The following is a 14,994-nucleotide window of genomic DNA, read 5'->3' as shown; positions in this document are numbered from 1 at the left end:
CTATAATGTATTAACGTTTAACTTTGTGAATGGAATTATGGAAATAAATAAACTTTTCCATTATATTCAATTTTTTTTTGGAAAGGGTCTCCACATGACCCCTGCACCCTTATTCTTGTCAAATGAGACTATCATCTCTCTCATGTCCTTACAGTTAATCGTTGGGTGAAGGGAGTGATGGTGTATTTTTATTGGTGAAGATTTTGTCTGGTTATTTATGACAATTTTCTTTCGCGTGTGGGGGGCGGGGAGGGGGTGGGGTTCTGCATGTTTTGCTTGGGCGCTGCTTGTGTACATTTTTCAGTTTCATGTATATGCTGTATTTTTATTTAGATTTGCTTTTTTTTTGCCTTATTTTACTCTGCTGTCAGCAACCAGGTCAGCATTGCAAAAGAACATACGTGCTCAATTGTCTTACCTGGATAAATAAGGGCTAAATGAAATAAAATCTTTGCACAAAAAGTGGTGGCCCGGCATTCACGTGTACGAGTGATCAGAATAGTACGGTACAACCACTGCCTTTTGAGCCACTAAAAAAAAAAAAAAAAAAAAAAGTTAGAATTGAGCCAAAAGACATGATAGGTAAATAGATGCTTTATTAATCATGAGGGGGAACTCTAGACATGCCGCACCCATGGAGATTTGCAACTTCTTACCTGCACGTTTCTCTTGTCTCTTCTATCTCTTTTAGTTCCTCCTTACTGTTCAGCACAGCCCCAATGCTATCTGCACTCTCAGCTCCCAACTGTAGACAAAGCAAAAGTGAGTAATTCTGCTCAATTTGAATAATTTCTCCATGATCATGCCTGTTCAATCTATGCGTATTAAAACGCGTGTAAATGTGTCAAACGTATCCATCTTAAAGTGTAATCATTTACAATGACGCGTATTGCAAGCACTAGTATTTACATCCACCCTAGTTCCCATGCTGTTGTCCTATACACGCCAATATATTCCAATTTCCCCACGTAATAGAATGCACTGTCAGAAAACTGTAAATTATTTGAGCACTTACTCGATGATTTATTGTTGTTATATTGTTGGGTTAGCTACTGTGCTAACAACAATGGTGCTTAATCTTAAAATACTTGCCTGTTGAGCTAAAAGCTGCCGCCTAAGTTTTTGACGCTCGCGGATTTCCTGCAGTCTACTGTTCATTTCGTCAGGTTCGTTGTTTTCTCCTAAGACAACCTAAGTCGCAATGAATTCATCGGAACATTTACAAAAGTGACTTTTGCTACCTATTAAGCAAACAACTAGCTAACGTTTGCTACGCGCTTGAATTAAACTGTGGGAGTGCTCGTTGTACTCACAGGGGCGTCTTGAGCAGAACAGAGGGGCGGTGTTTTTTTGTTTTAAATTATGATTATTAGTATTCAGCGCCGGGGGGAAAAAATACAGTGATATTTTCAAAATATTATTATGAATTAATTTCGTAATGTAATACATGTCGCTGTTGTGCCAATGTAGCTGAATTAACAACATCAAACTATCGATTGATGACACCGCCCACCCGAATGCGTTTCAGCATACGCGTGTATTAAAAATAAGCAAACATATTGCGGAACTGGCAGCCGTTGTTCGCTGCCGGCATTTCTCCTCCAATGAGGAAATACGCTACTGTGTCGTAGTCACAGAGATGTTCTATTAGAGTGTGATAGCCCACGTACTGAAAGTAGTATGGCGGTTTTCACCGCGCGTCAAAACGCGTAAATACAGTTACTGTCTATCGAAACAAAACAATACTCCATGTCATGATTCGACAGATCTACACTATGTGAAGTAAATAGCTGAGCGAATCTAAACATGTTCCACACATATTAATCAAATCCAGTAGAGAACAGAACAATTTCACCTTTTTTGAAAGAAACCAGCATTCAAATAGTTCAATCATATACATTTTAAATGAATGTAATAATTATTATTATAATTAATAATTTATTAATTATTGTAATTAATAATAAAAATTATTATTAGAAGTAAATGGTAAGTAAATAATATTAATAATAATAATAATTATTATTATTATTATTATTATTATTGCACTGCAAACACAGGCTAGTTGCTAAACGATAAAATAGATACACAACACGGGCAACAATGCAACAAAGATTTGTTAGAAATGTTAAAAATGTCAACAACAAAAAAATTTTTAAAATGTCAAGAAATGTTAAAAATGTCAACCTTTTAAGAAAGGCCAACAATAAAAATGGGTCTTCAGAAGAGATTTTTTAAAAGACGATGTTGTTAACTTGCTTGAGATCCTCAGGTAGGAGTTCGACTGTTGAGGAACTCAACATGTACCTTTTATTCCAGTCGAGTCTCTTCTCCAATGCAAACAAGGGACTCCTAATCATTGCTTGACCCCTTTATTGGTCGTGTTTGCATTTTTTTCTACTAGATTATTCCCAGATTCTTACTATAGACAGTCATCAAGCACATTATCATTATTTGTTTGTCCACAGTCTTGAAGGTTGGGTTCATGAGGATTTTCTCTTACAACAGTGAATAAGCAATAATTCGCTGACTGAAACTGAATATACGAGTCGGCTATAATGTTTCTGTATTTTTAGTGGCAACCTGAGAATAAAAAAAAAACAAAAAACATTTTAAGTGCATTGAAATTGTAATGAGTTTGCATGTTCTCCCCGTGCCTGCGTGGGTTTTCTCCGGGCACTCCGGTTTCCTCCCACTTCCCAAAAACATGCATTAATTGGTGACTCTAAATTGCCCGTAGGTGTGAATTTGAGTGAGAATGGTTGTTTGTCTATATGTGCCCTGCGATTGGTTGGCGACCAGTTCGGGGTTAAACAAAGAAATGCTTAATTTTTCTTTAAAAGTGGGTCACAACTTTGCAACAACAGGAAAATGCGGGTCCCAGGGTGACAACAGTTGAGAACCACTGCTTTATACTTCCCATACCCCACACGTTGTCTTTATCCCAAAAATTTCCCCCCGGCTGCTACACAGCTTAGAAACGATGTTCATTCTTCATAAAATGTCACTCCGTGACGTATCCCCCCAGAATTTTTGGGAGACTTGGAAAACCCATTCAGTAATTGAAAATGAAGACTTTCATTCATTCATTTTCCGTTCCGCTTATCCTCACCAGGGTAGCAGGTGTGCTGGAGCCAATCACAGCAATCTTCAGGCAAGAGGCGGGGTACATCCTGAACTGGTCGCCAGCCAATCGCAGGGCACATAGAAACAAACAACCATTCGCGCACACATTCACACTTGAGGGCAATTTAGAGTCCTCAATCAACCTAACATGCATGTTTTTGGGATGTGGGAGGAAACCGGAGTACCCGTAGAAAACCCACGCAGGCACAGGGAGAACGTGCAAACTCCACACAGGCGGGGCTGGGGATTGAACCCCGGTCCTCAGAACTGTGAGGCAGACGCTCTAACCAGTCGCCCACCGTGCCCTGCACCACTGTATATTAAATAAAGATTATGAAATATTTCACTCAGAGTGTGTGGAGTGCAGCTCTATAATACGAGTTTCACTTTTTGAATTGAACGATCTAACTAAATTCAATCAGGTATGGGTCTTAATGATCCATATTTCACCAACAAGTTTTATGTATTCCTGCTCAAGAAAATGAAACTGGCAGTCATTTCCAATAATATCAATCCATGTTGGAGCAATTGACAAACAACATATTGCCTTTGGAATGCCCCTTTTTCATCGCCAAAATCAATCAAGACATGGTATAAATAGGGATGTCCACATTTTGTTGATGATTGGACACTTTTGGCCAGGAGACCATCGTCATCTGATGTAATGACAGCCAGCCAAAGTCTGTCACACAATGCCACTTACAGAATCAGCTAGCATGTATTCGACATGAAGCTACATTTTTCTTCGTTTTCTTTTCTTCTTCCTTCTTCAAATTGGCACGCTACTGTATTTTAACACCATTCTTTTTTTTTTGGTCCTACAGTAATTAACATCACTTTAAAAAAAAAAAAAGATAATAACGCTCTGTTTAAATCTAATGATGCAGTGGAAACTACAGTAAAGTACTGCACAATCACTTTATTTTATTGTATGGTATGTGCTAAAGGACTCGAATTTACAGAAATGTCTAAGAAATGCACCAATAATTTTATATTTGTGTACAGTTTATAGGCCTATTCTTTGAAGGAGTCCGCCTGCTTATTTTCCCACACATGTAGTATGCTACTGTATATGCAGCTTCATTGATCTGCTCCCACCCCACTCTCCCTCACGTCCCACGCCAGGGCGATGCGTGTGGCTGGGAAGCTTCCTTCTCCTCAACTGATGCTATTCCCGCCGTATGCCAAGCCCCAGGATCCCTAGATCCAAGCGCCAGATCACCGGCATGAAGGCGGTCTTGCTCGTCCTCACGGCCGCTTTGCTGTGGCCGAGCGGCGGACACTCGTCATTTATTCAGCCGTTCGGCGAATGCGCCCGGAGCCGCGGCTCGGGCGCCTCATACCGGGGCGCGATCGACGTCACCGAGTCCGGCGCACGGTGCATGAACTGGAGTGAGGTGGGCGGCTTCACGGAGCGTCACCCGGGCAAAGGCGTCGGGGAGCACAATCAGTGCCGGAACCCTGACGGAAGAATCCGAGCGTGGTGCTTCTTCCGGAACCAGAGAGGCAGAGTGGACTGGGGCTACTGCGACTGTAAACAAGGTAAACACGCATGCAGCAGGCCTGGAAAGACATCACATGGTCGGAGCAGTTTCTCCATTACCATTCGCTGGCTTTCGTGCAGTGTTGACAAGTAATTACAATTATGCTTTCAAAGTTGTTTAACATTGGTGGTTAATAAAAATAAGCCTTTGGCAAATTACAATGACGTTTATTGCGTTATTAAAACAACCCAGGTGATCACCACTTCAAAATCCCCTTATGTTGACCTACTTTGACCCAATGGGTCTGCACTCTGCACAATATAATTCAACAATATATTTTTTTAAAATACAACATTACAAAAGACTGCTGTGATCCACTACAACAGCTCCGTCAAACAAACATTCTGCCTTTATAAATGTTATTCTCAGTTTTGGATGACATGACAATTGGTTCTCATTCAATAGTGTGAGCTTCATTAAAGGGTGAACCTAGAAACTGTGGCTTTGTCATACAAAATAGCGTAATATTGTTGTATGCATTAAATCCATCCATCCATCCATCCATCTATTGTCTGCACCGCTTTATCCTCACAAGGGTCGCAGGCATGCATTACATATACTGATCCTTTCTGATCAATTATTCATTTAAATCCATGCATGCTCACCAGGTATATAGCAGCAATCAAATGTTGCATTAGCTGGGTGTTCAAGTCCTTTATAACTTTCATACATTTGTAGCAGTCTTGAAATTATTAATTACATTTGGACTATCACAAAGCAAATTACAGTAGGTGTCTTCTAATGTGAATGCAAAAACAAAGGTCCACCCTTTATCAGTAGCTCTCTTGCTGTGATACATTTCTTCTTCGTGTACATTAATCAGGTTATTCTAACAGTGTATCATGACGTGCGCATGCCATAATGTACAATCTTTCTGAAATGTAATGTGTAGAATCAGTGGACTATGTTAGTGAGATACACTAATTAAACAAGGGTGTCCCTAAGATCTGGACCAATAGACAAAACATATTATATTCAACAAATCACGTTTTCAACAACATTTTATAATATTGACAAATAACTTCAATATGATTTCTAACGTGTAATGAAAAAGTTCATTCATATGAACTTGATGCAATAAGTCCACATTGATGTCAATTGCATGCGTGCCCATACTTTAGACACACCCTGTAGAATTGTCAGTGGCATGAAGAGCGGTCTATTAAGTCAAAATGCCAAAATGTTTTACCACGCTTACTGCTTTAAAAAGTAACTTAATTTCTCGTGTATAATGTGCACCCATGTATAATACGCACCCCCAAAGTTGACCTCAAAATTCTGGGAAACCCTTCTGCCTATGTATAATGCATGATTTTGCTTCTACCTATATGATCAAAACATGACGTATTATCTGTATTTTGTTAGTTCTTTTCAAATAATTACTGTGAAGTTAAGCGCTTTATTTGAACACGTAATACTTTCTTTTTATTTACGTGCTCTTATTTTGAAATTCACAGCCCTACTTTTATTTAGTAAATGAGAAAACATACAGTTGTACTCATATGTTTGATTACCTGGGCAGAATTTTAAGATGGGTACAATTCTTTAAAGAAAACATTAAGGACCAGGGGAAACACATTTCATTAAATTTTATTTTAATTGGATTCAATTTAAACGGTCAAGCATTTCAGAAAAGCATTATTATTAAACAAAACATAATCATAAAGAAATTAATGATGGTTGTTGTTGTTCAGTCATCAGTCGTATATAAAAAAAAAAAAAAAAAAAAAAATTCACAAATTCTGCCAGGGTATGTAAACTTATGAGCACAACTGTACATATGCAGTCATATGTACCCCTTTCATATTGGAATGAAAGTATAGGCGACACCTTTTTCATAGCTTCTAGGTGGCGGTGGCATATTAGAATGAAAGTGTACACCTTTTTCATAACCTCTAGGGGGCTTTGGCATATTGAAATGAACGTGTACCGCTTTTTCATAACCTCTAGATGGCGGCATACATTTATAAAATTGGAATCCCCCCCCCCCATTTCCCACTATACCTATGTATAATGCGCACCATTGTTTTTTGACATTTTGGAGGAGAAAATGCATATTATACATGAGAAATTACGGTACCTTACCTGTCTTTATTTCTTTTCACAGAGTGTTGATAATGTGGTTAAACCTGTCGTAGATGTACTCCCATTAACTGAAGTGAAATATGATACAGTAATTTTATCACACATGTGACAGATTTACAACCACAATTCCAATAAAGTTGGAATTTTTTTGGAACGTGTTGCAGTCATAAAATTCTAAGTTAATGATCCATCCATCCATCCATTTTCTGAGCCGCTTCTCCTCACTAGGGTCGCGGGCGCGCTGGAGCCTATCCCAGCTATCATCGGGCAGGAGGCGGGGTACACCCTGACTGGTTGCCAGCCAATCGCAGGGCACACATAAACAAACAACCATTCACACTCACATTCACACCGACAGGCAATTTAGAGTTGTCAATTAACCTACCATGCATGTTTTGGGATGTGTGAGGAAACCGGAGTGCCCGGAGAAAACCCACGCAGGCACGGGGAGAACATGCAAACTCCACACAGGCGGGACCGGGGATTGAACCCCGGACCTCAGAACTGTGAGGTTGACCCTCTAACCAGTCGGCCACCGTGCCGCCTAAGTTAAGGATTATTTGCTAAAAACAAAAAAGTTTATCAGTTTGAACATGAAATATATTGTCTCTGTAGTGTATTCAATTAAATATAGGTTAAAAATGATTTGCAAATCATTGTATTCTGTTTGTATTTATGTTTAACACAACGTCCCAACTTCATCGGAATTGGGGTTGTATAACCACACATAAGAGCAAATTCTGTAGTGTGTGTCGTCATCTTTGATAGGTTTCCTTACTTAAACTGAGCTCTTTTGTATTGCTTTGATGATAAAGCCCTGCTTATAATTAAATAAATAAATAAATGATAAAGAGGATTCTTTTACATGAGACGTCCCCTGCTCTGCATGTCAAGGTTCAATACGACTGCAAGGGGGCCGCTCCAAACTGGAAGGCAGGGTGGAGGTCTACCTGGATGGAGTGTGGGGGTCCGTATGCAGCGACGACTGGCGTGATGAAGAGGCTGCAGTTGTGTGCAGGCAGCTCGGCAGGGGGTGAGTGTGCACTCATGCATACATTCCCATTCAGACACAAGCGTTCAGCAGGGGTAACTTAGTGGGATCAATGGCCTACCAGATTTCTCCCATTTAAAAAAAAATAATATTAAATGTAATACAAAGGAATGTTTCAGTTTTGGAAATAATGTACAGTACTAATGTACAGTTTGAGACGTTATGTACATCCCTCTCTTGCATACATATTCGATGCAGGTGCACCATAAAAATTCACAATGCTACGCTGTCTTCAATTAACTGACAGATGATGAGAGCATGATGCGAAAATTGGTGGGGAGGTTTAAGAATTTCACAAGGTACAAGCACCCCAGTACTTTTTTTGTCTTTTTTTTCTCTTTTTGTCAGTGACCTTTGCATTCCAAACCTCCATTACTTCAAAGTATTGAAATACCTTTAGTGCTCCAATTATTTACCTTGTTACCACAACTCCTGCTAATTACACTCTCTCGCTCTCATCTCAATCTTAGTGTTACTTGCCAAACCTATGACCTGGATTTACATTTTCTTACACCTCTAAATAAATCACCAGGCAATGTAACACTTTAAATAGTGGATCTTTAATTAAAAAAACAAAAAACATATGGTGTCATGACATAGAGGACCATGCTGCACACTTCCATCTGTTGACACTAAAACCAGCTCTGGCACACATGCATGCATTTTCATGCAAGAGAACTCAGAGCAGAAAGCAGAGCGCACAAATGTCAGCCATATGTCTGGCAGAATAGCCAGTTATGTGCGTCACATGGCCAGTTATTGGACACTGCAGGGTGCAAAAGTGCTTACGGTATATTTGCTTGGGAATGGGAGATAGTGAACTTGCACGTGGCTAAAGGGCATTTCAAGCAGCTTGAAGCCTTTCTGCTTCGTAAGGCTCGTCACCAGCTTTGCAGGGGGATCTGCAGGAAACAGTTAAGAAGCGGAACTGTCAGACTGTATTTCTCTTTGAAACCCTTTTCTTATCTCAAGTCTGGATCTACATTTTGAGTCCCGATTCCCCTTCAGCCTCTCAGGCCGTGCTCATGCACTCCCTCTGTCTCGTCCGAGCATGGCCAAGCTTCACTGGTGGGCTGTCCACTGCCAGGGAGATGAACCTGATCTGCTACAGTGTCCCAAAACCATGTGGAATGGAGGCGAGTGCTCTCTGAGTGCAGCTGTGACCTGCACTAAGCAGCATGGTACGTCATCCTAAGGAATGGGGGAGAAGGTTTGGATGGATTTGATACATTTCTTCTGAATTTAAGTGCTGATCTGTATGTTTATCAGACGCAGTGATGCTGCCTATACGGCTGGTAGGAGGCCGGTCAATGTCTGAGGGCACAGTTGAGGTGTTCCATGCGGGCCAATGGGGATCCATATGTGATGACCAGTGGGACGACAGCGATGCAGAGGTGATATGTCGACAATTGGGGCTGAGGTGAAGGCACACACCTTTTTTAGAGTCACAAGCCAGTCGTCAACCATAAACAACCAGACAGAAAGTCAAGGATGTTTTCCCGTATTTCTTCTGCACGTTCTTTCTTCCTTTCAGTGGTATAGCACGGGCATGGGGCCAGGCCCATTATGGGAAGAGTTCTGGCCGCGTGTGGCTGGATGAGGTGAGATGCACAGGAAATGAACTCACTGTGGAGCAGTGTCTGAAAAGTTCTTGGGGAGAACACAACTGCGTCCATTCTGAGGATGCTGGCGTCTCTTGCAGCCCTCTGACAGGTAAGCAAAGCAACCTACATCATCATGAATTTGTGGTGTTTTTATTGGAAAATACTTGTGTGACACCAACCCTTTAGATATTTCTAATACTTTGTCGCGAAAAAGTAACTAGCCCTTATCACCCAAGTGCCATCTGCTGCCTATTTCGTAGCGAGATGTAAATAATTGCAAATAAATGCAATGACTGGCTCTGTGACCTAAGCATATGGAATCACCATGGGGTGACCAATTGTTTTATATTTATTAAGGGTGAAAAAAATGCTTGCATTCTGGCAGAACAGTGGACTAGTGGTATGCACATCTACCTCATAATTCAGAGGTCCTTGGTTCGAGTCTTGCTTCTGGCCTTTCTGTGTGGAATTTTCAAGTTTTCCCTTTTTTAAATTGTCTAGAGGTGTGAATGTGAGTGTGAATGGCTGTTTGCCTTTGTGTGCCCCTGTGATTAGCTGGCGACCAATCCAGGGTGTACCCCACTGCTGGTCAGCTGGGATAGGCTCTAGCTCACAGGTGTCCAACTCATGGCCCGGGGACCAGACCTGGCCCGCGACATAATTTTAAGTGGCCTGCAAAAGCAAATCATATACGTCCACCATATCTCTTGCTGAAATACCAAAACTACAAATTATCTTCACTTTTGGTAACATTCGGCTATTGTAAGCATTTATTTGTAACCAATTCGACTTTTAAAATAAAAATATTTTTTTTACTGGCTTCTGATTTCAAAATTTTCAGATTTGTTGTGCATATGTAATAATATTGGGCAATCATACATTTATATGTATGTTTGATACTACTTTTTTTTCAGACCGACACTCACTCTTGAGTACCAGTAGAGATACCACTTGTACTTTTGAGACTTAAAATTTCATTTAACACAATGACAGACAACTGTGAAAAAAGAGCGTTCTTTTTTTCTGACGCACATGAGGATTTACCAATGTGTCAAACCGCCGCAGCGTAGCAGCGCCAACTAATGGTGAGGAGGACATACTCCATGTCATATTTTATTGCTTTAAGTATCGGTGGCCGATGTGGGCAACCTCCAAGAGCACCCTATCCCTTGAAATAGGCCCGGTATCGGCCCTGGTATCGATATTCGCCCTTCCCAATTAAGTCATAACGGCCCTCCGAGGGAAACCCTAGCTACGATGTGGCCCGCGACAAAAATGACTTTGACACCCCTGCTCTAGCTCATCCGCAACCCTTGTATATACGCTACAAGTGCTACAGAAAATGGATTAATGGATGGTTGCATTCCACAATTATTTTTATTTCCAAGACAATGGAATTGCTTGTTCTGAATGGTAATATCGAATGGTTTAAGTATCGGCAAAACTATGTTCCTTATTTTTAACTGCTCACGTCATTTTCTTACTGTCAATGTCTGTCTTTTATCTCCACAGATGGTACTGTTAGGTTAGTAGGTGGGACTGTGGGCTACGAGGGACGCTTAGAAGTCTTCTACCATGGACAGTGGGGAACGGTGTGTGATGATGGCTGGACAGACTCAAGCACTCAAGTGGTGTGCCGCCAACTTGGTTACAGGTAATCTTAAATAGTTCCCCAGACATATACAATATGTGTATTGTCATTTCGTTTTTCTGCATTATGATGCGTGTGTGGACCGTGCAGGTTAGGTCAAACTCTGGTCCCTGAAGGACTAGACATCACGCTGGTCCCTCGTTTCGGGGTTGCATCTGGTCCTATTCTTTTGGATGACGTGAGCTGCACAGGCAAAGAGCCTAGCCTATTGCTGTGCAAGAGGGAGGAGTGGCTCCATCATGACTGCACACACCATGAAGATGTTAACATCGCATGCAATGCAGAACGCCTTGGAGACCGGCTTCCAACTAGTAAGATACAATCTTATCTGAGAGCAACATTTAAAATATCAGTTATAAGGGTGCATACTGAATAAATGCAATATGTGATATACTGTATGTGCATAGGTAGAAGTTTCACTTTCACCTGAACAGAGTTTTAAAAGACTAATGATTTGAAAGATTGTCAAATTATTGTGTAGTTTCACCTACTGTGGTGCAACCAGTAGAGGCGCTTTTGTTGTATACTGGTAAAGTCCATCCATCCATTTTCTGAGCCGCTTCTCCTCACTAAGGTCGCGGGCGTGCTGGAGCCTATCCCAGTTATCTTCGGGCAGGAGGCGGGGTACACCCTGAACTGGTTGCCAGCCAATCGCAGGGCACATACAAACAAACAACCATTTGCACTCGCATTCACACCTACGGGCAATTTAGAGTCTTCAATCAACCTACCATGCATGTTTTTGGATTGTGGGAGGAAACCGGAATGCCCGGAGAAAACCCACGCAGGCACGGGGAGAACATGCAAACTCCACACAGGCGGGGCCGGGGATTGAACCCCAGTCCTCAGAACTGTGAGGCAGACGCTCTAACCTGTCATCCACCGTGCCACCTACTGGTAAAGTATAACATGGAATTAGCTATGGGAAGTTGAGCTACAGCCTAACCTCCTCTTTTTCTGATCAGTCCAACACTGGCATCAAAACAGGAGCACAGAACATTCAGAAAGAGATTATACCTTCTCATTAAAGATATATATCCATTTTCTATTGAAAAAATTCACAGTTGGGTGGTGGGTCAGCTCGAGCCAATCCTAGCAGACTGACTGTTACAGCAGGACCGCTGTTTTATTATTAATTCAAGTTCACGTTCATGGAGTGCTGACTTTTTTGAAAAATGTCCGACTAAATTCTAATGATAATATGTTTGCGTATGTATGTAAATTTCGGAGTCATAAAAATTTGAATTAACAAACCACGGATTATCATTTTCATTACTGTGTAAAATAATCTGAAATCCAGAGACTTTCTACTGATCTGACTGCTAGCCCTTCTGGTATCCTCTTTCTTTGTGGTTTTTGTAAACACTAAGCACTAGATAGGGTTACCGTCAGGAAATTTGAGATAACCAACCGCAATTTCTAATTTCATGCTTATACATACTACTATGATGATTTATTGGTGTAGGTATGGCGGTTTTATTCTCAGTGGTTAATGCATTAACTGTTGACCCTGCCACTGATGTGTATAGCACACATATTCCAGAGCAACCAGACATAGGAAACCAAAGTCTTCGTTTACACCAATTTCCTCTGTCTACTACGTAATAGAGACGTTTGTAAGATCTCTGTCAAACTCAACCTGCACTCAATTAAAACCTCATTTTAGAAAATCCGACATCCCTTAAGTGGTGGATAGTGATGTCGTGAGAATTTACAGGCATGTCTGCTTATTAGCTTGCCCTGCAGTAAGAACTGGACTGATTGTAAATGTACCTGCTTGTGTAAATTTAAGCCCCTTGCTAGTGACCAAACATGGCATACAAGCTTTAGTGGGCCCACATATTGCCTGCTCAAGTGTAAAACTGCACCTCACAACACTTTCAAAAAGGTCCTGTAGTGTGACTCTTAGCAAAAAGAGGCAGGAGGAAGGTTTTGGGGACCTTAACACCATAACTCAATCTTATGTCAATGGCCTCTGGCAATAATAAAGGAGAAAGGAGAGCGAGATGGAGGAAGCGGAGTTGGTTTTAATGGGTTCACTTCTCTGTTGTCTTTGCTAATGCTGAATGCAACATTCAGTAAACTGCAATGAGTCTGCTGAACGTCACAGAAAAGAATGCATGTGAGATTTTCTTTAATCAGAGATCACACAGTGGAGACTGAAATAGCTGTTTCACATGCTGGGGGTTTATTGATGCAGCTTAGGTAGCTTTGGCAGGAGCCCGAGGAACATTCTTGGTCGCTAAAGAATTATGTCATTACTCCAAAGCATTTGTGAGTTTCCTTGTACGGATTTGTGAGTGTTTATCTGTGGAACCTCCCCCCATAGCGGATTGGTTTGTGTTGATTTTGGAAAGGCCAGACAATGTAGATACCCAATGCAGGGCTTTCGAGTCACACTCTCTGGTTTGCTTGTTTTCTTCTCTTGTCAGAGAGCATCACGCTGACATCATGTTAGTGCATAGATGTTGTAAGAAAGAGGACAAAGTCCTCCTCCAGTGCTCCTAAAACAGTGGCAAAGAACAATGCACCATCCACTACCACCATCATAGCCGTTTATTTGGCGAGGAACCTAAATTGATAAGTGGGTATACACATTGGAGCCCAGATTACCCAACATGTGCTACATGAATTGCAAGATGCCACCCGGGCAATCAACGAAGAATAATAAGGGTCACTAAAAATGTGTGATGGAAATTTTGTAAGAACAGATAGTTATGGCTAAGGACATTTACAGTCATGTGATTGATTGAAAGGTGGTGAACCCAGGCTGTACCACGCCATTGTGACAGCTGTCAGCTTGTGAACCTGAATATGATAAATAGCAGAGGTGGGACCAAGTCATTGCTTTGCAAGTCTTTGCCCTCAAGTCTCGTGTCAAGTCCCAAGTTGAGACAGGCAAGTCCCGAGTCAAGTCCTACACCTTGAGTTTCGAGTCCTTTCGAGTCATTTTAACATCCATCCATCCAACCATCCATCCATTTTCTGTACCGCTTATCCTCACTAGGGTCGTGGGCGTGCTGGAGCCTATCCCAGCTATCTTCGGACGAGAGGCGGGTTACACCCTAAACTGATCGCCAGCCCATCGCAGGGCATATACAAACAAACAACCATTCACACTCATGTTCACACCTATGGTCAATTTAGAGTCTTCAATCAACCTACCACGCGTGTTTTTGGGATGTGGGAGGAAACCGGAGTACTCGGAGAAAACCGGCGCAGGCATGGGGAGAACATGCAGACTCCACATAGGGGGGGCCGGGATTTGAACCCCGGTCCTCAGAACTGTGATGCAGATGTGCTCACCAGTTGTTCACCGTGCCGCTCTCATTTTAACAACAAAATAAAAATAAAAACAAATAAAAATGTCATTTATATATTTACATACTTAATTAATACACATACTGTGTATGATATACTGCTTTTATATGGAATATGTTTTCAAATCCATATTTATTTATTTATCCAAACAAATTAAGTACATTGAACCTTTATAAGAAAACTAGGGGGCTGATGAAAATGTTTGTACCTTCAAAGCCAATCATCAAGGGGTCAGGGCTTAGTTTATTGGCCCTTCAAAACTGATTGATAGTATGTTTTCAGTTATTCTATGAAAGTGGTATGCTATGACTTAATTTTTCTCACTTTATTTTTGAAGTGACATTAAACAGACCTGTCACAAATAAGAATTTGCATCAAGTAGTGCTGCAGTTGGTAATTTAGTATTCTATTAACAATTCTATCAAAATAATCAAGGATAAGGATAAAATATATTTTTGCTTGCTTAAAGAGCAATTATTTCACTTACGAATGAAATACCAATTGGTTTGCTCTTTTAGATAATCAACAGTATTTTTCTTAAATTCACATTGTGCACAAAGCAAGAAACTGCATTTTTTTGGTCAACAAACATTTCTATTAAGGCAATTTGAAAAA

The 14,994-nt window shown here is 41.0% G+C and overlaps 2 protein-coding genes across 4 annotated transcripts in view; one reads left to right on the top strand and one right to left on the bottom strand.

Annotated features, from left to right (window-relative positions):
* mettl14 (methyltransferase 14, N6-adenosine-methyltransferase subunit) overlaps nucleotides 1–1,282 on the bottom strand; it is a 36,978-nt gene extending 35,696 nt beyond the window's left edge. For 2 of the 3 annotated variants that reach the window (XM_061679810.1, XM_061679811.1), the window contains exons 1-2: nucleotides 1,093–1,282; nucleotides 657–745 (exon numbers count right to left, since the gene is read on the bottom strand). In XM_061679810.1, the coding sequence (XP_061535794.1) occupies nucleotides 657–745; nucleotides 1,093–1,158 (155 nt within the window). In that variant the 5' untranslated portion in view covers nucleotides 1,159–1,282. Of the gene's footprint in view, nucleotides 1–418; nucleotides 514–656; nucleotides 746–1,092 lie in introns of those variants that run through there. The other variant, XM_061679813.1, reaches the window with a different exon arrangement.
* The window catches only part of prss12 (serine protease 12), a 37,634-nt gene continuing 23,336 nt past the window's right edge, over nucleotides 697–14,994 (top strand). The window contains exons 1-8 of the mRNA XM_061679808.1: nucleotides 697–762; nucleotides 4,249–4,665; nucleotides 7,647–7,785; nucleotides 8,812–8,984; nucleotides 9,073–9,223; nucleotides 9,338–9,516; nucleotides 10,920–11,061; nucleotides 11,149–11,369. Coding sequence (XP_061535792.1) covers nucleotides 4,305–4,665; nucleotides 7,647–7,785; nucleotides 8,812–8,984; nucleotides 9,073–9,223; nucleotides 9,338–9,516; nucleotides 10,920–11,061; nucleotides 11,149–11,369 — 1,366 coding nt within the window. The 5' untranslated portion in view covers nucleotides 697–762; nucleotides 4,249–4,304. The remainder of the gene's footprint in view (nucleotides 763–4,248; nucleotides 4,666–7,646; nucleotides 7,786–8,811; nucleotides 8,985–9,072; nucleotides 9,224–9,337; nucleotides 9,517–10,919; nucleotides 11,062–11,148; nucleotides 11,370–14,994) is intronic.

This window comes from Phycodurus eques, chromosome 6 (genome assembly GCF_024500275.1).
Source record: "Phycodurus eques isolate BA_2022a chromosome 6, UOR_Pequ_1.1, whole genome shotgun sequence".
Classification (NCBI taxonomy): domain Eukaryota; kingdom Metazoa; phylum Chordata; class Actinopteri; order Syngnathiformes; family Syngnathidae; genus Phycodurus; species Phycodurus eques.
The sequence above is the reverse complement of the archived record's forward strand: the minus strand, read 5'-3'. Positions and strand labels throughout refer to the sequence as shown.